We start from the raw sequence: 24,081 nt of genomic DNA on the forward strand, positions 1-24,081 counted from the left end.
GCTCTTTCCTTGGGTTCAGTGTCTTGTTTGGATTTGTCATCTCAATTTCAGTGTGAGTGCCCCGCTAATGGCGGGATTCTCGATCGTGTTCTTGGCAGTTCAGTCTGCAGTTGGGCATTCTCTGCCTCTGCTTGTGCAGCTGCAGCGGGTAGTGTTGGAAGCAGTTGTCAGCATTTGGCTGCAGAGAGTGTTTGGTGTGGCTGGGGGATGGGCAGAGTGTGCCTCCGGCTGGTGGCTGGTGTTTGTCAAGCTGGTCTTTGGGCTAGGGTGCTTTTCTGTCCTCCTAAGTGTCACATCGAAGCCCTGTTCCTGGCAGGAGCAGCCATGACCCTCCGTTGATTGCTGTTGGCAGTGCGTAGTGCATCCTGGCCTCATCCCTTCCTTTCTCCAAATCTCCATTTCCTCTTCAAGAACAGTGGAAGTCGAGTTTTGGAAGTCTGTGTCCTGGGTTTTGAAGCAGGGCTCCTCCCTGGTCTAGTTGTAAGGTCTTAGGGCAAGTTACTGAACCTCTGAGGCCTCAGTTTCCTTCTCTGTGGAGGCAGAATGCTAACTGTGTTTGGAGGAGTTGGTGTGTGGATTTAGAATGTGCTTTTATTGCCTGGCCCTTCCTGGGTGCTCTGGGAATGGAGGTTAGTTACTACTTCTCAGCTGTAGTCAGAGTTGCATTAGGGCCAGAAGTTTGGTTTTTCCATTAGCTGCCTGCACTTGGGGTTCTCCCCCAATGATTTGGGGCTTCCACCACACCCAGGGAACATTGCTTCTTTCTCTGTCTTAGCGGTGTTCCATGTGGAATTCCTTTTGAGGAAGGTTTCCACTGTTTAAAAAAAAAGTTTTTAAAGCACTGAACTGTGTGTAGATCTTGGGGTCTGCTTTGTACCCAGATTCTGTGAGTCTTAGGTAAGCATTGTGTAGGATTCCTTCAATGGTGAGGAACAGGAAGTTCCGACTCCAGTGAACTTCAGTGGTGTGGGGCTTGGTCACAGGACGTGTGGGGCGAGGCTGGGTGCCAGGTTCTTTTTGGTGGGACACCGGCTCCTTGCCTGCGGGTCCTGATGCAGCTTCTCAACCCCAGGCTGGGGCCAGGAGGATTGCCACCCCTATCCCCCCCCACCGTGTTGAGTCCTTCACAGTGCGTGAATCGGAATCCCTGGGACCCTGTGAGAAGGAAACATGCCCCTTTCCCTGTCTGCTGGAGACCAGGAGTGGAGAGCAGATTTTCCCCCAGTTTGCCTGCTGCTTTAAGGTCCCCTGGGGCAGCGGGTTTAATACACTTGGAGGGTAAGTTCCTGGGTTGAAGGAGAGATTCCTACAGGAATGATTGCTCTTTCAGGTCAAGGACAGTTGGAGGGAATAAGAGAGATTGTGAAAGGATTTGCCTGAGTTTAAATTTTAGGATCTGGAGGATTTGAGGGAAGATGAAAGAGTGGAAACTGTGGCAAGTGGGCTTTGAAATTCCATTGCTAGGGGGAGGCCTTGGGGAAAGTGTAGAAACAATCTTTTAAATTACAGTCTTTGTGCTTTTAACTGCTGCAAATAGTCTTCACACATCTGTGTGAAGTGGACAGGGGGGGTGCTCATGTAGGAATTCACCACTGCTGGGTTTGGTCTTTATGTGAAATTCGTTTGTTGCCGTTTGTATGAGTACTTCTAAAATCAATTACACATTAAAATCCACCCCCCCCAAAAAAAAAAACCCCAAAAAACACAAAACACTCCCTTCTCCTGGCCTGCAAACAGAAAATGAAGCCACCAGAATGGAAGTATTGAAGAGTTTCCTAGAAGTGCCGAGGGTGCGTCTCCAGTGAGTCATCCTTGCTGTCCCTCTGAGAGGCTCCTACACCTGGCGTCTGCTGCAGAAGTGTGACTCACCACAAGGCAGCCAAGAAAGCTTGAAACACCAACACGTCCCCTTTTTCTGTCATTTTAGAGTTGACCTTTTAGAGAAGGTGACGACAGTGTGGTTTGTGGTCTGATAACACTTTGACCTTTGCATAGACACTGATGGAGACACTGGGAGATGGGAGATGGGGTGGGGAAGGTATCTGAAACGAGGGGGTTTCAAAAAGTTTGCGGAAAAAGAATGAACAGATCCTAGAATTTTCCATGAACTTTATGAAGCCCCCTCTTGTTAGGGGTTTGACTTGGGCATGCTGATTAGTAGATGGCCGAGCGGACTGGTTGAGTTGGCAGTTAGACAGTGGTACATGTGCCGTTTAGAAAAGTGACTTGGGCTGGAGATGAAAGTTTGGGAACTACCGCTGTGTACAGATGGAAAACCACAAGACTGGACCAGCGTCCTTAGGGAGTGAATATAAGCAGACTGGTCAGAGGCCAGGAGATGATGAGAAAGTGGTAGAAAAGGGAGCTATCAAGAGAGGTAGGAAGGGAAATGATCAGGTGAGTGTCAAGTAAAATGAAAATTCGTAAAAACTTGGTAGGAGTGCTTTCCCCAAATAGGACTCAGTGCACAGATGAAGAAGTGACCTATGGGGCAATATGTATTGCAATAAACGCAAGTAGCTTGGTAGACGTGAGGGAAAATATGTGGGTATTCTGATTTCCTCAGTGAAGAGTAGCAATTCAGTAAACAGCTGGGTTTTATAGTGTTCAGGGTAGCTGCTTTGTTGTTGTTAAGTGCTGTTGAGTCTTCCTAACTCATGACTCATAACGACCCTGTACAGGGTTTCGGAGGAGTGACTGGTTAAGCGTGAACCTCTGACTTAGCGATTCAAACCGACCTTGGGGTCCAGTGCATTATCCTGCAGCGCCACACCAGGACTCAAGGTAGTTAGTGTAGTGATAGTAAAGGCTGCAGTTACACAGTCCTTGTTCAGATACTGGCTTTGCCATGTTCTGATTGTGTGACCCTCCAAAGCGCTGGTGTCTGCAGCAGTATCTGCCCTGAAAGACTGGTGTGAAGGTTGATGACATGCTTGCAAGCCTCTTAGCATTGTGCAGGGCATGCACTTGCTCAGCTTTTAAGGACTAGGTGAAATCATGTTGCTGTTTTCTGAATGCATACAGGGGAGCATGGATTTGGCCTTCGAGGGGTGTGCTCTGTGTGTGCACACGCAGAGGCTTGGGTTTTGCAGAGCCACTTGTGCCAGTTTGTCATTTGACCCCAGCATCTTCAAAGCAGACATTTTCCTCCTGTGTCAACTGAATTGGCCTTTGTGAAGAACTAGCACCTGACCTTGATCTCAGAATTAGCCTTCTGAGACTCATCAGCTGAGCTGACTGGTCCAGACATGAGAACAGGCAAGACCTGCCCTTGTCGTTTGGGCTCCAAAGGAAGGGTGCTGGTGACAGGTAGACTAGGGACAGAGCACATTGTTATGGCTGGGTTGACTTTAAAGCAGTTAATTAAGAAGGGGACTTAGCCTATAAAATTTCTTTGTATAGACGAGAAACAAAAAGCCTGTTGCCAGAGAGTTGATCTGTGTGAAAACATTCAGCAGGCCTGGATAGAACTAAGGTAGGACAGGCGGCTTCTGATGTCCAGGCTTGGGTTCGTTGGCTTTTGGTAGATGTTTTCCGTAGATGGTCACCTACCAATTGACTAAAAATCTCACAATTAAACATTTCTAGTGTGTCCTGTCGTCTCCTGTTGCTCTGCCCGAAGTTTCAGATTTATCTGACCTCTGTCCTTTTGGCAGTTGGTGGCTGCATGGTGCAGGATCTGCTAGACCTGACTGTGGTATCTTTCCTGAGAAATTCCCTGAGGCTGCTAGTGTGTGTCTGCATGTGGTCCCTTGAAGTCCAGCTCCACCAGCTCTGTGGAGATGGCCCAAGGCAATGGCTTGCAGCTCATTCCTTCTCTAATTCCTTACAAGTGCCACCCTTTGCCTTCCAGCATTGTATTGTTGTCAGGTGACATTCCTTTGGGAGTCTCTCTAATGTATCTCTCTCTTTTTTTTTTTTTTGTAAACTCAGCATTTTGAAATTTCTGTTCATCCAGATGATAACATTAGAGCATAGTCTACACTTAGACTATTATAAAAAAGTCTCTCTTTGACCTTGGAGGGTAGCTCCCTTTCATAGATGAGGAAGTTGTGGTCAGAGAGATAAAGCGCGTTCCACATGGTTGGTCAGTGGTGGGGCTGGGATTCGGAGTCTAGCCTGAACTTGCTCTGCAGTTACGTGGCCCGTTTAGGGGGACCTCACCTCTCTATTTCAAGTTCACTCAGCCGCTCCTTCTCAGTGCTTGTTTTTAAGAACCATTGTTGGCTCCTACCATCACCTCCTCCTGGTGGTGCCTTTGGCTCTGAGGCTGACTTGAGCCTTGCTTCTAGCCTTGACCTCTTTCTACTGAACTGTTGGTGTCCTGCTTCTAAATCCTGCCTAACACCATTAGTGAAAACCAAAGACTTCGCGTCTGCTGCTTCCGTACCCATTGCTTTTTCTTTTCTTTCTTCTTTTTTTTCCGCAGGCCTCATATCTTTATACACAGCTTTGTGGGTTTGTTAAAATAGGAAGTGAATGACTTCCTATATAAGCTCGGCCATACTGTGTCAAACTCATGTGTTCTCCCAGCCTTCAGATTAGATCATCACACCCAAATCAGATTTTTCTCTCTGAGCGTCAACAGTAGAAAGTTGTTGACAACAGTGGTTACATTATGAACTTGACATTCTGTTGCAAATAGGCCATTTTGGGTGTCCTGCCTCTTTCTTTCGATGCCTTCCTTCTTCCTTGCTTTTTCTTCCTTTCTCTCTCGCTTTTTTTCCCTTCTTTATTTAGGATACTGTTCCAGATTTTTTTGAAGGTCAGTGGAGTGCATGTGTGAGTTGGAGCAGTAGTGAGCCAAATGACTTCTTGAATATCCTGTTTGAGTGCTTGGACCTTTGCCAAAAGTAGGAAAATCATTTTGGATGTTCAGGTTGGAAAGACTTAGCATTCCCATTGTCCCTAAAGCTTTAGATTTGTTGCTCACTCTGGATTCAGAAAATATTCCTTTAGCCAGTGACTGTACATTGTACATTTAGTTTGAACAGCACCATCAGGGATATATTTTTTATTTTTTAAAGGAAGCCAAATTATAGATTCACACATTTATTAGTTTTATTTTATTACAGATTCCACTGTGCCTCTATCCTGCTTTATATACTGATAATTATAGACCAGTAGTAAATTGTTTAATAGCCACATGACTACTGCCATAAAACCCATGGCTCACAGGGAGCGAGGGAACTGAGATGTTTCCAAATCGCTCGGATATGTGATGATACACAAAAGGATAGAGTTACAGTTCATGGACATGTTTTGTGTTGGAGGGAAGGAATCAGGTTTTCTAAGATTTTTTTCCCCCTTTGATTGGACACACCATCAATTTTATAATTGCATTTTGTATGCTCTACTTTAGATGGAGGCCTGGTGTGATGCTGTAGGATAAGCACTTGACCACAAGGTGAGTTTGTCAGTTCAAACTCACCAGGTGCTCCTCAGAAACCCTATACAGGGTCGCTTGAGTCGGAACTGACTCGACGGCACTTCTCAACAACAACAGACTTTAGATGGAGTCCTGGTGTGGCACTGCGGGTTAATGCGCTGGACTGCCAGGTTGGCGGGTGGGTCAGGCTTACCAGCCACTCCACGGAAACCCTGTTACACAGTCACTGTGGGTCAGAACTGACTTGATGGTACTCAACATCAACAACACTTTAGCTCATGAGCTTGAACCGCTGACATTGCAGTTCAAACTGACCTTGCAGCCCACTTCATTAACCTGCAGTGCCATACCAGTACTCAAATGAATCAAAATCTACTTTTTTTTTTTGCAGTTTTGCAGGTATTCAGCAATGACATGGAAAACTTTGAAAGGCAGAAACATAAAATCGTTTTTAAATATTGTACGGTTGTACCCTGAGGGCTTTTTGTTTGTAACTTTTTTTTCTTTTGGTAGAAATTTATAACTTACTCAGTAATGCTGGCCTTGCATTTCTCATTAAGTCAGCTTGCTAAATTATAGGCAGTTGTGTTGCCCAGTGAGGTTTACATAGCTTAAAAGTTGACATTTTAACTCTGCTCTTTCTTCATTGCAGCCACTGGATTGGATTCATCTTGAGCAGAGTTGGTTTTAAATGTGGCATTTGTTGGAGCAGTATTGGGAAAGTAGAAACGCCTTCCTGCTTCTAGGTTGGTTGACAGTATATGACTTGTGTGCTTTCTTCTAATTGGTCATCTGCCAGCATCTTTCAGGATATTATGAAATTTAAACCAAACGAGGTTAAAATGGAACCTCTGTGCCACTGAACAGATGTAGGCTGACTACAGAATTCCAAGAGAGTTTCAGCAGAAGCAACGTGATTATAGTCAGGAGGAAAATGGTATTAAACTTCCTTTGACTAAGGGAAAGATCCAGCCGATGTGCTTAGCACGTACAGTTAGATGAATTACCCACATCTAGGGTCTGTTTCAACCACAGTATTCATGCGAAAAATCACCATCGCTTAAAGCCACTCGCCTTGTGTGTAACTTCGGTCCCCTCCTCACATTTCTTGTTGAAGCTGCTTATTTGGTGATAGAAAGTTTCATGGTTATTGATGACAATTGTTGGATCCTTGGTAGGGTTTTTTCCAATGGCTGCATTCTGCTGAGCCAAGTAATCATTTTAAAGGAGTGGATGAATCTGAGATGGGAAAACCAAACCTGTCTAGATGAGCTCCTTCTTAGCGGGCTCCAGCAGCCCAACTTGGCTACAGACTGTGAGGAGAGTGCAGCCAGTGGGAAGAAACAGACTGATGTTATTTCCAGAGAAACCAACTGGGTGCGGGGAGAGAGGTTCCGGAGAGACAACTTCTGCTGTTTGGCAATTCACACTGCAAAAGGGAAAGCAGAACTGTAGTGTGAGGAAAAGGTGGCAGAAGGTTAAACAACTGGAAGATCTCAGACTAGCCGTCTCATGAGAATATGGAAAAGATTCACAGCTTTAGCTTCTTCAGAGGTCATTGGCATCAGATGAAGTCAGTCACTCTGCAAAGTCTGCCTAGACTAGGTAACACACCTGTTACCACTACCCAGAAAGGGAGGACTTTAATTTTCCTGGTTTATTAGAATTCTGTTGAATCATTGTGTCACTACACACTATAATTTTTTGTTGTTATTAAGTGCTGTTGAATCAGTTCCGACTCATAGCGACCCTGTATAGGGTTTTCGTGGGGCAGCTAGTGAGCTTGCACTGACAACCTTCCGGTTCAAACCTGATATAGTCCAGACCCACACCAGAAGTCCAATAGGAACTTGGAAATCATTATGCCATCTACAGTTTGGCATTTAATGGCATTGATTGTGATAAGATTTAAACTCTATAAAGTTCTGTGGAATGTTTTATCAGTTCCAACATTATAATAGAAAGTAAATACTTTCTAAAATTGAAAAAAAAAAAAAAAGTTTAAAAATGGAATGTAAATGAAGCAGTTTTGTTTAGATGGTGAACCCTTGCTCTCCGAGCTCAGACATATCAGGGTTTATCCCTAGCATTGCCACTTGATAATCGTACCATGTTGGGCAAGATGCTAATCTTTCTGAGCCTTGAAATCGTTGATTCCAAAGCTGAGGAAGAACTTGGGTGAGTTCAACACTGGCACTGGTGTCAAGGACTCAGGGTGGTCTTTGACTCAGTCACTGTAAACACCTATAAACTAGAGTTGTACTGGGGTCCCTTCTTCTCCACTGACCCGATTTGCTTTTCAGTCCACGGATAAGTATTCAGCACCTGCCAGTCAATGTTCCTGTGGGAGGGCTGTTGGAATCTCATGGTGGCAGTGTGTTGGGGACATCAGACTTCGAGGAAGATACGGTGTTCTGAGTGTGGTGTTGCTGGGCTTCAAGAACTCCAGCTGGAGAGAGGCTACTGTGGTATCACACACACATTTAAAATTGTTGTGTGAGTTTTGAGGTGAACTTTGGTTTTTTAGAATAGGAGAGGGTGGTGGCTAGCTGTTTTGCAGTCTGTGATAAATGAGGTAGAGTGACATGGATTTAGCTTGTTTTTGCGAATTTCCAAAGCCAGAGTCCTTCCACGGATAGATTTGTGTTCAGAAGAGCAGTTCTAACCTGGATTAGGCTTCCTTCTTGGAAGAATTAACTGGATTTCACAATGCTAATGGGATGGGATTCTGGGGGGGAATACATCCAGATGTCAGGCTGCTGCTTTGGGATTTTGTATTCCTTCGATTTCCTCAGACTTCTATTTTTCTCCCTTTCTTTGTGGCTTTATAACCAGATACATTACATGATAGAATATAACAGAATCATAGTGACTAAAAAATACACAAAAAACAAACACAAAAAACTTAACACCTATATGAGAATTTCAAGAAAATGTCCAGAGCTTTCTTAGCAATCTTGCTGCAGTTTCTTGAATAAGAGATATTTTAAACATGTTTTTTTTTTTTTTTTTTGGTTTGTTTGTTTTGAGTTGAAACTACTTTTTCACATAACTTGAAATTATTTTCTTGGTAAAAATTTAAATTTGAATATTATAGTTTAGTTTTCTCTTTGGAATAGATAGGTCTTACTTTCTCCTGGGAGTAAGCCTTCTTCTCTTCCTTCATTGGTATAAGCTCAGATAATAGAGGTGAGAGGGTCGACTTTTCTGTATGTCTCACCTGAACGACTTAGCTGTTAGATTCTGAAACAGAAGTTCATTTTGGCTGTACATATTCACTTCAGGTCGAGAATTTTTCTACTAGACATACTTTCAAGTAAAGTTCACTGTTCCTCAGAGATATTGTTCAATTTTATTTAGTCTAGAATGCATTTTTATTGCTTTTGGAAGTATTCTTTGATTCTATAATTCTGATGACTTTAAACTTTTTGTTGTTGTTTAAAGCCATCGAGTTGGTTTCAACTCATAGCGACCGTGTATAGGGTTTCTGAGGAGCAGTTTGGTGGATTTGAACCACCAACCGTACAGCTCAAATTGACCTTGCAGTCCAGTGCTCGTCTTCCAGTACCACATTTTAAGGCTTAATTTCGGCCCATGCCATTCTGGTGGCCGGGTCTTCATTCTGGCAAGGAATCCCGTTTCAAATACCTAATTTACTTAAAAAGTGCTGTCAGATATACACTCAGTATGGCTTTCAAGTTTATTATGAAATAGCCTTTAAAAACTATTTACTCCTAGTAAAAGTGTATCTAGAGAGTTCTTTCATCTAACCAGCTGCACACCAGTGTGCATACATTAGAGTGTGCTAAATGAATATTCAGAAAGTTGGTTTCAACTCAGTGACTGTTTCTGAGTTCCTAATGAGTCCGGGTGTGGTGCTGGGGACTAATGCACTGAATTGCAAGGTTGATTTGAACTGCAAGGTCGGCAGTTCAAGTTTACCAGCTGCTCCTTGGAAACACTATGCGGGGTTGCTATGAGATGGAACCGATTCAACTGCACTTAACAACGGACAATGCTACAAGAAGTTATTGGAGAAATTCCTTTATCATTTAATTTCACTTTCCACATTTTGAAGCTGCCTCATATGTGACCTTAGGCATTTTTGTTCTAAAGAAAACAGAGTCCATTGGATTCAGAATGTTTTTAAGTGCAGACAACCTGCAGAGGCAGTGGGAAGTGCAGTTTGAAACTGTGGTCACTCCTTTCCTTTTAGGTGATGTGATGAAGTTCAGTGGGCAGTTTTCTGTTAGCTCTAACGCTTGTGTTGGTGGAAGTCTTTTTCGTTAGTCACTGCGACTCGGCTGTCCTCTATTTTGTCATGTGTTTTGCCGCAGGGAAAGGACTCTGAGGTAGGAGTATCTTCATGTGGCGTTGAAGGCCCCAAACAGCAGGAGAATAGCCTTGCTAAGCGTTGCTGATTCAACCCCCTGAAAACAAGCCAACACTAAAGTACTTTGACAAAGGTCCTCTCATACATCATTTTGATATATTTTGACAAGCAAATATGAAATGAGAATAGGGAAAAGAAATAGAATTGAATAGAAAAAACATTTTTCTTTCTAGGAACCCGATTTCTAAATAATCAGGACAATAGCTCTTTTTCTTTTTCACTTTCTTTGTTTTTTGCCTCCTCCCACATACGCCTTTCATGTACTTAATTTAAAACAGTGACACCTGCAAACAGCAGGTTGAGTTCTGTTTTTAAGGGTGGCATGTAGATACTCTGGCTTTTTTTTTTTTTTTAGTTGATTTCTCCTGTTGACTTGTAACTTGATTTCCCTTTGTCATATGAGGGTTCTTCAAAAAATTTGTGGAAAAATTCATAGTTTTTTAATTCATTCCCCCTCAAACCCCAAGAACTTTTTGAAGCTTCCAGGTACTTAGGTTGGGAGAGACTTTAATGATGCCAGTGGTAAGATTTTTTAATATGATGTTTGGAATCCAGGATAAACCTACGTCAGGACTACTGAATAAGGACTTAGCATTTTTTCTTTTAACCCCAATGGACAATAGAAAAGTTGTACTGATACTCTGCAAATGAAAATACTTAAAAATGTAAGGAAAACCAGAATCACACAGTCTCCGCTAGCCAGCCACCGGAACTAGATGGTGCCTAGCTACGACTGGCGGCTCTGAGCCAGGTCACAATAGAAGGGCCCAGACAGAGGAAAAGAAAAATGGAGAACCAAATTTAAACTCATAAAAAAGTCCAGACTTACTGGTCTGCTCGAGACTGGTGGAACCCCCTGAGACCATGGTCCTAAAACACCCTTCAAACATGGAATTGAGCCCACTTCTAGACACCACTGTGCAGCCATAGTGGTTACAAGTCAGGCTGCTAACCTTAAGGTCAGCAGTTTGAAACTACCAGCCATTCTGTGGGAGAAAGATGAGACTATCTGTTCCCGCAAAGATTTACAGCCTCGGAAACCCTGTGCAGGGAGCTATGAGTCAGCCCAAAGACCAACTCCACGGCACACAGCCACCACCATACCGTGAATAGTAACATTTGAGAGGCGTGTGCTCCTCAAAACATTCAGCTATAGGAGACTAAAAGGGCAGCATTTGCCCCAAAGTAAAATCAGAAGGTAGAAAAACTGGGTGCATGGAAACGGGGAACCCAGGGTGGAAGCACGGAGAGTGCGGATATTTACAACCACTGTTGTAAAATGATCTATGTATAAATTGTTGAGTTGTAAAACTTTCACCTAAACCATAAGAAGAAAAAAAAATGAAGGAAATAATCTGTTTTAAATGGCCTTCTTTTGTTTCAAGTGTAAAAATCACAACTGTTTCCTCTGTGTGCAAGGCCCCTGTGACCCATCTGATCTCCAGGACTTTCACTCTGTCACTCTCTCCCAACCCTCTTGTTCCTGTCTGTGGACCATTCTAGTCTCAGGAACTTTGCAGCGGCTTGGCTTGCCCGTGTGCTTGGAATAACCTTCCCCCAACCTCTGCCCTCCGTAATCTCCAAGTCTCAGTGCCAGTACAGTCTCAACAAGATTTCCCAGTCTGGAGCGGCCCTCAGTCACTTCCTATCAGTGACACTATTTTGTTTTCTTCAGAGCACCTTATTAGTAGGTGGAATCATCTGGTGTCTTTTTTGCATATTTGTTTTCTGCCCTCCTCAGTGGTATATGGAATCCTGGTGTGATACTGTGGGATATCACAGTTCAAATACACCAGTCACTCTTCGAAAACCCTAAACAGGGTCAGCCGCACTTCACGATGGAAGCGGTGGCATAGACACTCCAAGAGGGCAGGACTTTTTGTCTGCTTGGCTTACAGCTTTCCTCTCCCCAGTGTTCACCATGGCAAGGACTTGACTATATGTGAAGTAAATGAGTAAAGTGACGGAGGGACCAAGACAACACTTGCCTTTCTCTGTGCTACTTGGGTTCTTTTCTCATGTGACCTAAACCTCTTAACTGGAGGAGATGACTTGCAGGTATTATCCATGACGAAGCTGAGGTGTCAGTAGTAAGTGCTTTGAAGGCTGGCAGGACCCCCAGCCTGTTTTTCAGGTTTGTGGCCCTTTAGTGCCTGTCAGAGCCTCCAGGGGAACTCCACTCCACTACTCTGCCTGAATGCTTACATCATATGCCTAGCTATCTGGACTTCTTGGCAGGAGGGTTTGATCAGGTCTCAGACTAAGTTTAAGGGAACACTTGGTGCCTTGTCTGCCAGTAGAGCTCTTCTGGCTCCTCTATGGCTGGAGCTACCAGGAAACAACTTCTAGGCAAGGAGCAGTGGGCTGCTGGGGGCTTTTGTGCTGAGTCATTGCCTGATGCCCAGTGGAAGGTGAGTCCTGGGAAATGAACTATCCTTCAAGGGAGTGCTTTCTGTTCTCAACTCAGTGGTACTGCTTTGGTTCCTATGAATGGTCTCAGGTCTTAGAAACGTCCAGGTCACACCTCTGTCCAGTTTCTGTCTAGCCCCTGACTAGGCCTCGCCTCAGCGGTTTTGATTTCCTTTCCTTCCTTCCAGCAATACTGTTGAATTAAAGTTAAGTTTTGCATCTTGCAAGGAACTAAAAGTTACCCTTCTCCTTGTCTGGTTTTACTCCTCCTCCCCACTTTATAAAATGGAGGAAACATTCTTACAGGGAAGAGTAGAGTATTGAGAATAATTATTTTGATGGAACTGACAAATTATTTTGTCCCAAATATTGGGACATATTGATGAATTAACAATTACCCAATTACTTTATAACATAGTAAATGGACCTAAAGTAAATTTTGTATGGTTCTGAATCAGAGAATTGTCTCATTGCACAACTTTATCTTGTCGGTTCAGACCTGGACTATAGTTGTAAAAGGTAAATCTGTCTTTTGCAACACAAATCAGTTTTTAATAAAACAAATGAAGACTTAACAACAATCCTTGGCTTTCCAGCATTTCTGCTTGATTAGAAAGATAGTAGCCCCTCTCCTAACTTACCAATTCTAAAGACCCGGCTGATAACGAGAAAATGGAGGATGACCACATCATTACATAATGCCAGATTGTATTATTCTGTATTGCCAAACCACCGAGAATCATGACCTAGCTAAGTTGGTACCTAACCTTAATCATCATAGCCAACGTTACCTCTCATCTCACACCTTTTATATTCATTACTGTTGGCATATGTCATTTGTGTGAATTTTAGGATCATAGATTTTTTGCTGTGGTTATGAATGTAAATTGTCAGGTAATGAGATATTTGATAAGTGAAGAGAGGGTGTACTATATTATATTAAACGTGATTCTAGAGCAATTACTGTCCTGATTTAATATTCTTAAATTAATGGGAGAATGAAAGTATTTTAATGATTGTAGAATCTTGAGGTGGCTTCTGAACAGATTTATCAAGAGCAGTGTGTTTAGTGGGTTCTGCCCTGGCTTCTATTAAACTTTAACATATTTAAATGTCAGTTTTTGCTAATGAATCTGCCTCCTAGTTTGTGGTCATTTTAAGGATGTTATCTGGAATAATGTAAAACTAGAAGTGTTAATTATTGATAGGTCCTGACAGTGACAAGTTGTTTTTTTCTCTTCTTCCTTTCCAGTTACACATGGGAAGCTGTTGATACCCAAAATAATATACTTTATAAAATAAATGTCTGTGGAAACGTGGCAATTTCCCAGTGTGGGCCATCAAGTGCTATTTGCATGTACAATTGGAAGACAAAGAGCTATCTTTCAGTTGGTAAGTAAACTTACCTTTATATTATATGAAAAATTCCAATGTTGTAAAAATCTTATGCATACACAATTTCATGTCTGTTTAACATGTATATATGTTATGTATGTATATGTTACTGCTGCCATTGAGTAGATTCTGACTTAACGGTGATTCCATGCATATGGACTAGAACTGCTCCACGTGGTTTTCAAGGCTGTGACCTTTTAGAAGCAGATTACCAGGGTGCTTCTGGGTGTATTTGAACCACCGACCTTTTGGCTAGTAGTCTGTCTTAACCATTTTCACTGACCCAGGGACTATGTATTTCGTAAGTTAAAAGTGGTAACAATTTAAATGTATAATGTGAAAGTAAATAAAGTTACTTTTTTCTAACCATTTATGAAGACTCGTGTATTTATTGATAGAGGAATGTTTCTTAAATGGCTTCCCCGTTCATATATGTTGCTTTTAAGTATGCCATTTTGCCATTCAAGAATCTTTTGAAATAGGTGATACCATTTCTCTCTCCCATTTTACAAATGAACATGAAACAGAAGCACACAGCATGGGTAAGCAGTTGCCAGAGACTGTGTGGTCAGGAAGTGCTGGGGCAGGATTAAATGCTGAAGCCTGAATCCAGTGCTTGTGTCTCATTCAGGGCTGTGTAGTTCTGTGAATCGTACGGGCGCATCAGACAGTTCTAGAGCTAAAGTAAGGAATCATGGTGGAAAATTGAAACCCATAGTTCTGAGAGGACATCCTGAGAAACTAACTTCTTAGAGAGGAGTTTGATAGAAAAGAAAAACAGGAGAACTTTCAAAACCACCACCACAACTGGAGCTCCCAGTAGATCCAAAGAGTTAGTATTAAAATAGATCCAAATACATCTATGTATACTAAAATATTGGGTATAAATAATTAAGCTGTTAATCTATTAGAAGACAAAAACCGACATCTCCCTTTCATGTCATATACAGAAATTACAGATAAATTAGATTTAAACATAACAAGACAATAGAACATTGGAAACAATTTTCATAAAATATAAATAGAAACCAGAATCAATAAAGGACACGAGGAATATACCTGACTATATAGTTTGATGACAAAAAGCATCTTAAAGACAAAAGATGCATGTTAGATGCATTTTAGACAAAAAGTGTAAAAAAAAAATATGTCAGCTTATGCCAGTGTACTGACAAGAGCAGCAGCTCCTTTCAAACCGGTAAGAAAATGGTAACTGGGGAAAAAAAAACTTAAGACCACGCAGTGCACCAAAGAAATCCAGCTAAGTAGTACGACTTGGTAAGCCATGGGTGTAATTGCAAGTCAAGGCAATCGCAAGATCTCCTTTTCTCGTAAAATTGATAGAAATTAAAAAATGGTGAAACAGAGTGTTGGCAAGGCGCCTGATAAAAAGAACACTCTTCCAGACTCTTACATGTCTGCTATAGGAAGATGGTCAACTGTCAACCTTTCGGGAAGATAAAATGTGAATTTCATAGTGCCCTCAAGGGCAGTTTTTCAACTAAGAAAAGACTATTAAAACTTCAACTTTGCTTTGAAAATAATAAATTATTTAAACTTATAAAGGCTATACATTAGTTTTCCTTTAGGACAAATAATACTGCATATACAAGGGGGCTTCAAAAAGTTAGGGAAAAATGGAATTGAAAGATAATGTAATTTCCCGTGAACTTTTTTTTTGGAAACCCCCTTATATGAATCTAATAGATTTCATAATAATTTTTATGGGGTCTGTGAGTAACATTTGGTCTCACTTACCAATCTTGTTAATTAATCATCTTCATATATTCGTATTTTAAAATGATTTGTGGGAAGCTTCAGAAAGTTCATGGAAAAATAGAAGGAAAGGGTAATGGAATTTCTCTACAAACTTTTCATGCTTCCTTGTATATACTGTATATATTTCTCTTTAAAGTCTGACTTAATGATACTTTGATATTAATAATTCATACAAGTTTAATAGCTTAAACTCATAAACCCGATAAACATAAAGTTCTTTTAGATACTCTAATACTATATCACATGTCTAAAGCAGGTACTGTTATGTAGAAACTGAATTGGAGTTAAAACATTAAATATTTTAAATATGTAAAAATATTGAGTAGATGCATATTCTTACTAACACTATGGTTTTAATTAATCTTAGGGTTAGTGATCCTTGTGGGTGGCATAGGATCAGGCAGCCTTTTGTTCTGTTGTGCATGGGGTCACTATGAGTTAGGGCCCAACTAGTTGCACCGAACAGCAATTTAAGAAAGAACATATTGTGTATCCACTTTAGTCCATTTAACTTAGATAAGGTACCTGCTGGGAAAAGCATTAATTAAGCTTAATCATCAGAGCCTGGCATTTTGACCAGTTTCTTGCTTTGACTATGTCCTGGGTAGGACATAGTACATCCTATTGTAGTTTGCTTTGTCAGGTGACTTCATTACTCTAAGGAGCCTGATTCCTAACATCACAGAAATATACAGCAGCCCAGTCTAGGCCAACAACTGGATTTTGCATATTTTAAGTTTAAAGATCTTAAAAATATCTTTCCCTTTTAAGTCCTGTATTTCCCCCCCCCCCAATTTTCTTATGACCATACAATTCTATTAGGTATTTAAGATGATTATCTGGTTAAGTTTTGCATATAACTCATTGTTTTCTTTCCCCTGATTTTATGGAATATCCTTAATGGCAATATCTGTTAAAATTTAAAACATCTATGTTTATATATTATATACATATATGAATATATATGATGGCACTTAACATTTTATGTGTGTGTGTATATATATATATATATATATTTCACTGTAGGATAAGCACTTGACCGCAAGATTAGTTTGAAGTGCAACGTTGGTGGTTCAGACTCATATCAGTCACTCATTGGAAACCCTAGACAGAGTCACTATGAGTTGGAACCGACTGGCAGGCACTTACAACATATAGGCTTCAAAAAGTTCAGGGAAAATGAAATGAGATGAGCTTATGCAGTGAACTTTAACAAAACCCCACGGAGATGTAAAAATGACCCAGTAGTGTCAGACCTCCTCACCTAACTTCACAAAGGAGGAGAGAGAATTGCTATCATTCGTAGTAGTAGCCCCAAGCTGATTCCTATGAGGAATCACCCTCCAACCTTTGACCAATTCTCACTACCAGCAGTCCCTTCCATGAAATGCTTTCTTCTCTGCTAGGTCTGATAATTGGTTGCAGTGGCCACACAACTCAGACCATACTTACAGTTATGGGGCTTATTCAGAAAGTGGTGGTGGTGATGATTGTGTGCCACGGAGTCGGTTCCGACTCATAATGGACCGACTGGTAGATTTGAACTACTGACCTTGTCAGTATTACAGTCCAGTTTGTAATCTACTATGTTACCAGGGCTCCTTATTAGGGAAGTAACAGGTTACAATTCAAGATCAGAAATAACTCAGATGGGGCGTATTAGGGAAGCGACAGGTTACAATTCAGGATCAGAAATAACTCCGGCATGGCATGGCTTATCAGGGAAATAGCAGATTACAATTCAGGATCAGAAATAACTCAGACAAGGCTTATCAGGGAAGTAACAGGTTACAAAATTCAAGATCAGAAATAACTCAGATATAGTTCTTCAGTTAAGACAGTTTCTTCTTGGCCATGCTCAGCGTAGTGTTACAAAGCTCCTCAGCTCTGCCAGTAAGTGCGCAAAGGCACCACATTCCATCAGCCTTCAGTGTGAAGATGCTCAGGTCTCTCGGGTTGGCATGCCCACTGTGGGTACCTTACTTACTCTATGGACTGGGTCCAGCCCGTTGTCTCTGCCACTGAGCTTTGTTGTGCTTGCTGCTGCTGTGCCATCTCTCACCATCTTAACAATTGTACCCTCGGAATCTAGGAGGTTTTTAGCCCAGGGACCCCAACTTCAAAGAAAGTGCTCCATTCAGGACTCTTCTTGATGATAGAGAAGTCCCTTTTTTTCCATACTTCTGAGATTGCCTCCCTTTAAGCCTAATGGCGTGGCAAAACTGACCAATCCCATTGTTCCAGTTCCACATGCATCTTATTTGCACGGTATAGTTTCCCCAAGGGTTCCATGCACTTTATTTGCATTATTAGCAGGCAGTCCCATCCCTTTGATGGGCCATACCTTCTTTGCATAGTCCCACCCTTTTGTAGGAGTCCTGGTGTGATGCTGTAAGATAAGCTTGACCATAAGGTTGGTTTGAACCTTAAGGTGCAGACTCACCGGCTGCTCCTTGAAACCCTATGCAGGGTTGATATGAGTTGGAACTGACTTGAAAAAGCACTTGACAACAACAGAAATCCTCTTGTAGGAGTAACAAAAGGGCCTTAAGACCCTTAATAACTAAAAACCCCCCAACCCACTGCCATCTAGTTGATTATAATTCATAGCTAAGCTGTAAGAACGGAGTGAAATTTTAAGTCTTCAGGAGAGCCGACAACTTCATCTTTCTAACACAGGTGCCTGGTGGCTTTGAACCACTGACTTTGCAGCTAGTAGTCCAATGTTTTAGCCCACTGCGTATCAGGGCTCCAATGACTCTTAATAGAAGGACTGGGCTATATTATATTCCTGCACCATAAAACATAACCTAGTTTTCCTACGTAGATATTTATACATTAATTTTTACTTAGCATTGTATATCATGGAAAATACGCTAAAACCGTCTAAACTGGGGTGGGGGTGGGGACTAGTTCAATGAATGCTGTATTTCATTATACTAGGTAAAAGGTTGCAAACAAGGACATCTAAAACAAAGCCTGTCACTAGTCACATATTCCTAACAAATGCTCACATGCTAATTAGGTATCTAGGTACTATTCAAGACTTGACATCGCCAAAGCAGACACAAATCCCTTTTCTCCTGAAGCTTACATTCTGGTACGGTGGGTACAGTATGCTAAAAACGAACACGTCTATGTTAGGGTACAATGGCTGCGGGAAAGAAGCAAAGGAACGTAGTGGGGCGTGCGTGCGTGCGTGCCGTGCGGGAGGCTCAGGAAGATGTGTGCAGGGATCTCACCGAGGAAAGGAATTGAGAGAGCACGTCTCCGTGCATTCTTCGAAGCTCCCAGTTATTAAATAGAACGAGTGTCACTGAGCAGGTGGCACCGAAGCAAAGCCTTCGAGCTGCGGGAGTGTACTAACTGGCTTTGGGGGTTAGAGCCTTACTTTTGGGGTGGGGGGCATCTGTAGTAACCAGAATGGAAGTCTCAGAGGCGGTTCCGTAAAGACGATGCATTAGATGGCGGGGAGCGTTGGGTAGAGAGGGGTAAGACATGGGGTGCAGGGGCAGCCACAGTAACGGGCACGACAAGCCCCCGAGGGGAGACCCACAGCTGGAGGCCCGGGCTCGCTGGGGCTCGGGCTGTGCGCTGCCGCCGCCTCCGCCCCAGGAATCCGCTGAGGCGGCCCGAAAGTCGGGGGGTCTAGCGCGGTCCCGGCGGAGCCGGGGGGCTGAGGTAGCAGGAGGGCGGTGGTCCAGTCCCATCACGGTCAGGTGAGCTTGGACTGTGGTGGTCGCAGGTCGGGGAGGCAGGCTCGGCCAAGGGTGGGCCTAGTTCCCCGGAGTGTGGTGGTCCTCGGTGCGTCGTGATGAGGCCAACTCGGTGACAGTCGGGTGGGCCGGGGCCGGGTCCCCAGCCAGCCGCCGGCCTGTCACGGTGAGGCGGGCTCGGAGCGCGGTGGGCCCGAGGCCGCGGCCAGTGGCGGCGCCGTCACGGTGAGGCGGGCGCGGAGTGTGGTGCGCCCGGGCCCCCGGACAGAGGCCGTCCTGGGCCGCTGCGGTGGGCTCGGGGGCGCCCTGGTAAGCCGGGGCCGGAGCGGTGAGGCGGGCTCCGAGTGTGCTGGGCCCAGGTCCGCAGAGCGAGCCGACCCCGTCACGGTGAGCTGGGCTCGGAGCGTGGTGGTCCCATTGCCCCAGAGAGGCTGGCCCGGGCCGCTGACACGGGCCCGGAGCCCGAGGCTGAGAGATCGCGGCGCGCCGCCGCGCTCCCGGGGTGGTGTGGCGGGCTGGGACCGCGGCCACCTCGGCGTGGTGAGGCGGCTCCGAGTGTGGCGATTCGGCGCGGCGAGGCGGCTCCGGCCTGGGGAGGAGGCCGCGGCACGGCGCTCCCGGGGCGGCGGGCCGGGCTCCGAGGGTGGGGAGCCCGGCCTGACCACCCGGTTCCGAGGCCGAGAGCGGCGAACCCGGGGCGGCGGGGCGGGCTCGGGGCGGCGAGGCAGCCGGAGCGAGGGCATTCTGAGGACGTCGGCGAGTGCGGGCTCCCGGCTCGCCCGGCGGACCCTGGGCGGCGTGGCAGGCTCCGGGCGGCGCGCTGGGCGGCCGGAGAAAGTCCCGATGCCCCAGAGGGCGGGCTCCCGGCGTGCCGGCCGCGGTGCACCACGGGCGGCGAGGCGGCTGGAGTGCGGCGAGCCCGGCGTGGCCGAGCTCGGGGGATCGAAGCGGGGCAGTCGCATTGGCGACGTGGATCGGAACAGGCCGCGCTCGAGACGGGCCCGGCGCAGCGACGTGGTGCGCTCCCGGCGCTGCCGACTCAGAGCTCCCGGCAGGGCGGCGGCGGCGGGCCGGTGAGGAGACCGGGCCAGCGTGGTGGGCTCCCACGGCGACGACGTGCTGACGACGGGGAGCGCGGGCTCCCGGCACGCTCGAGGCAGCCCCGGCGCCGAGAACCGGCCCAAGTGCGGCGGCGCGCTCACGCTGACGCGCTCCGGGGCTCGGCGCGGTGACGAGGGCTCCGAGTGCGAATGCCTTCGCGGGCTCCGCGATCCGGGAGGCCCCGAGGGACGGCTTCTGGGGCGGTGAGGCGGGCTCGGAGTGGGACCATCCCGGCGCCCCGGAAAGCGGGCACCCAGCTCGGTGAGGTGTCCCCGGCGCGGTCTAGGCAGAACCTGCGATGTTAGGCGACCGGGACGCGGCGACCGCGTTGGTGAGGGGGCTTCGTCGCGGTCCAGGCGGGCTCGGTGCAGTGAGGCGGCCAGAGGGAGGCGCTCCAGAGGGAGGGCTGCCGGCGCGGGGCGGTGAGGCGGCGGGAACGTGGTGGGCCCGGGCCGGTGGGACGGGGTCGGAGCGCGGTGGTCCCCTCGCGGTCTCGGCGCTACTGGTACGGTAAGGCGGCCGGTGGTCCTGGAGCTCCGGAGTTGGGGCTCCCGGCGCGGTGGGGTGGCCCCGGCGCGGTCTAGGCGGGCCCGGTGTGGTGAAGCAGCTTGGAGTGTGGCGGCCCCGTCCTGGCGGCCCCGGTGCGGCTTAGCTGACCGAGAGGTGGAGGAGCGGCTTAGCGAGCGCGGGCCGAGCGAGGCGGCCCTGGCGTCCGGGAGGGCGGGCTCTCGGCGCGGTGAGGTATCCCCGGCGCGGTCTAGGCGGGTCTGGGGCGGTGAGGCTTCCGGAGTGTGGGGTCCCTGGTGTCGTTCGGCAAGTTCAGGGGACGGTGGCACGGTGCGGCTCGGTGGCCTGTAGTGAGGGGTCTCAGCGCGGCGACTCCGGGGCGATGGTCCGGCACGCAGACCCAGTCCGATCCCGGAGAGGCTGGCGCTCCGTGCCCGGCCATCCGTTCGAGGAGGGCGGTCTAAGCCGCCTGGTATGGCGATTCCCTGTGGCGTCTTCGCAGCTCTCTGGTCGGGCAAACCCCGACCCGCAGGTTGAGAGGAAATGAAGGGTCCTGACGTGGTCCAGGGGACAGCGGGATAGCGTCTTGCTGACCACGCAGTGGATTTCGAATGCAGACGCCGGAGCAGCCGTGGAGCGCCTCTCCGTCCTGGAACCACTGCCCAGGAGCCTGGGCTCTTCAGATTGCACTTTCCGGACGGCTTCGGCACACGACAGGGAGTGCCTCAGGAACCTTTCGGCAACCACCGGGGATCACCGCCTCAGTGGTGAGACGGGGTCCGCCGGAGCGGACCGTTGGCTAACCCCCAGGCTGCTGGATCCACCACAGAAGTCCCAGTTGTTGCCCTCCGCCGCTGCTCGCTGCAGTCTGAGCTCTCCGCCGAATTGCGTCGCAGGTCATTCGGAAGCCCCCCCCACCTTCCAACTCGCCTACTCAGCCCACCCCCGGCACGCCCTCTGACCGCCCACATGTGGGCGGGGCGTTGCGCTGCTGTTCTTGGTATCTGGAACAGATGCAGGCTGCCTGACCATTTAGTACAGAGAAACCATTTCTGGTAGCGTAGTGGTTACGAAACGGGCTGCGAACCTTAAGGTCAGCGGTTTGAAACTACCAGCCGCTCCGTGGGAGAAAGATGAGGCTTTCTACTCCCGTAAAGATTTACACCCTTGGAAACCCTGTACAGGGTCGCTATGGGTCGGAACCGACTCGACGGCACTTTCTCATCATCTCATCTCATAGTTTCGGGCAGATGGGGACGATCCCAGCAGCTCTTTATACGCAGGCGGGAGAAAGAACCGTGACGATCCAATTTGTTATCAGCCTGGTGCTGTGTGCTACCCTGCCCCTTCAACTCACATGAGCGTCTTAATTTAATCCCATGCTCTTCTTTCTCTGTTTGATAGGGTGGGGGAGAGGTGTTCTTTTTGTGTGAGACCTCAGATGTATGAATCAAACTGAGTCAGCCATAATCACGACTTCATAACATACCCATTATTAATCTGAGCTTTTTGTTTTGTTCGTAAAATTCATGCTTATGTAATGAACCCTGCATCTAACAAAAGCCAGGGCTTTGACAATGACCTCTAACTAATATGTGTATTCTCAAGCCCTGGTGTGGTGCTGTAGGATAAACGCTGGACTGCTAACCATAGATTGGCTATTCAAACTTACCAGCCCTCATCAGAAACTATGTGTAGGTTTGCTATGAGCTGCAACTGCCTTGACAGCCCTTCAAAGTAACAGCTAAAATTTTTTTGGATTCCTGGTGGCGCTGTAGAGTAAGCAGTGGACTGCTAACCACCAGCTACTCTATGGACTAGAGATGAGGCTTTCTGTTCCTGTAAAGATTTATAGCCTCAGAAACCCTATACATGGTGGCTGTGAGTTGGAAGTGACTCAATGGAAGTAGTTTTGGTTTAACTGAGTTCCTTTATAAGTAATAATTACTTCTACTCCCCCCCCCACTGGAAGTAATTATTAGCATGAATCCAGTATTTAACATTTTTCTACCCCATCTATGTCTGTTGATATTTCCAAAAATTATATGTGTGTCTATATAAAGGTTTTAATTTTATGAAAAATGTATATCATTTTATGTGCAGATATTTAGGAAGTATAACAACAATATTGTATTGCTAACAATCAGCCATATCTCTGTCTTTCACTGTGGTTCAGTTCTGCTATATGAATGATGGATTCTACTGTGTGGATTTATCAAAGTTAATTTATCTACGCTTCTGTTGAGGGGTGTTTGGGTTGTTACCATGATCCTGCAATATTGTGACTAGAACTAGGCATTGTTTCACAAAAGGACCCGCAGTGGTGCCGTGGGTTAAGTGTTAGGCTGCTAAGCAGAAGGTCAGTGGTTTGAACCCACCAGCCCCTCTGGGGGCAAAAGATGAAGCAGACTGCTTCCATAAAGATTGAAAGCCTTGGAAACCCTATAGATAGGGTAGTTCTACTCACTCCTGTAGGTAGCATTGCTATGAGTCAGAATCGACCCAACAGCAGTGGGATCTTGTTTTACATGTTATCTGTTCTTTTTGGCCATGGTTTTCTCTTGTGTGTCTACCTAGGAGTGCAGTGTCGTTAGATGGTAGGGAACATGAATATTCAGTCATAGGACATAATGTCACGCTGAATCAAGCAGAAGCTACGCCAGTTACATTTCCACCAGCAGTGTAGGCGTGCTCTGGATCATAGCATCTCCAGTACTTAGTATTTTATTTTTGCCAGTGGTATGGTGATAAATGATATGCCATTATGCTGTTGCTTTCTCATGTCTTGATCACCAATAATGTCGAACATCTCTTTGTAGTCATTGGCATATGCTTTTGTTCACTTTGTCTGCTCGTACCATGTCCACGTTTCTGTTGGGTTATCTCTTACTTGAGATCTATTCTTTTTCTCCATAAGTTATATTAATTTTTCTTTGCTTTTGAATGTTAAAATTCACATAATGTAACTAGGTGTGGGTTTTTCTTTTTCTCTCCTCTTTGGCATGCTATATTTTCTCTCAGTTGGATTTCTTCCACCTCCCTTTATTTTTTGGACTTAGAAAGAAATTTTCTTTTTTTCCCCTTTAAACATTATTTCCTCTCCATCTTTTTCTTCTGAGCCTCCTATTTTCTGAATGTCAGCACTTTAACTTTTAACCTGTGTCTTGCTTTTTCTTTTGTATATCCCATTTCTTGATTTTTTTCATTTCTTTCTTCTGGAACATGACTTCAATTTGGTCTTAAAGCTTGTCTGTTTGTTCCTCAGCTGAATCCTTTCTCTTATCCTCCATCTATTGAATGTTTTCAGAAATTTCATCTGTTATATTTTCTAGATCTATTATTTCTGCTTCTTTTACCCTTGTTTCAGATTGCTAATGTCTTCTCTTATCTCT

At 45.6% G+C, this 24,081-nt stretch overlaps 2 protein-coding genes across 2 annotated transcripts in view; one reads left to right on the forward strand and one right to left on the reverse strand.

Moving 5' to 3' along the window:
* The first annotated feature begins 7,499 nt into the window (after positions 1-7,499).
* Positions 7,500-24,081, forward strand: part of IGF2R (insulin-like growth factor 2 receptor) — a 96,164-nt gene continuing 79,582 nt past the window's right edge. The window contains exons 1-2 of the mRNA XM_006868487.1: positions 7,500-7,567; positions 13,444-13,583. Coding sequence (XP_006868549.1) covers positions 7,500-7,567; positions 13,444-13,583 — 208 coding nt within the window. The remainder of the gene's footprint in view (positions 7,568-13,443; positions 13,584-24,081) is intronic.
* On the reverse strand, positions 19,243-21,590 carry LOC102837106 (serine/arginine repetitive matrix protein 1-like). The gene is made up of 3 exons (XM_006868474.1): positions 21,494-21,590; positions 21,248-21,390; positions 19,243-21,195 (listed from the first exon to the last, which is right to left on the reverse strand). The coding sequence occupies exons 1-3, from the start codon at positions 21,588-21,590 to the stop codon at positions 19,243-19,245; spliced, it is 2,193 nt and encodes a 730-aa protein (XP_006868536.1).

Source organism: Chrysochloris asiatica, unplaced genomic scaffold (genome assembly GCF_000296735.1).
Source record: "Chrysochloris asiatica unplaced genomic scaffold, ChrAsi1.0 scaffold00117, whole genome shotgun sequence".
Taxonomy (NCBI): domain Eukaryota; kingdom Metazoa; phylum Chordata; class Mammalia; order Afrosoricida; family Chrysochloridae; genus Chrysochloris; species Chrysochloris asiatica.

Excerpts from the sequence above, each read along its gene's own strand:
- LOC102837106 (XM_006868474.1), bottom strand. The coding sequence starts at position 21,590 with ATGACCTGCGACGCAATTCGGCGGAGAGCTCAGACTGCAGCGAGCAGC. Across the intron at positions 21,391-21,493 it reads GTGGATCCAGCAGCCTGGGG|CCGTCCGGAAAGTGCAATCT; the intron begins GTTAGCCAACGG and ends CGTGTGCCGAAG. Across the intron at positions 21,196-21,247 it reads CCCGCTGTCCCCTGGACCAC|AGAGCTGCGAAGACGCCACA; the intron begins GTCAGGACCCTT and ends TTGCCCGACCAG.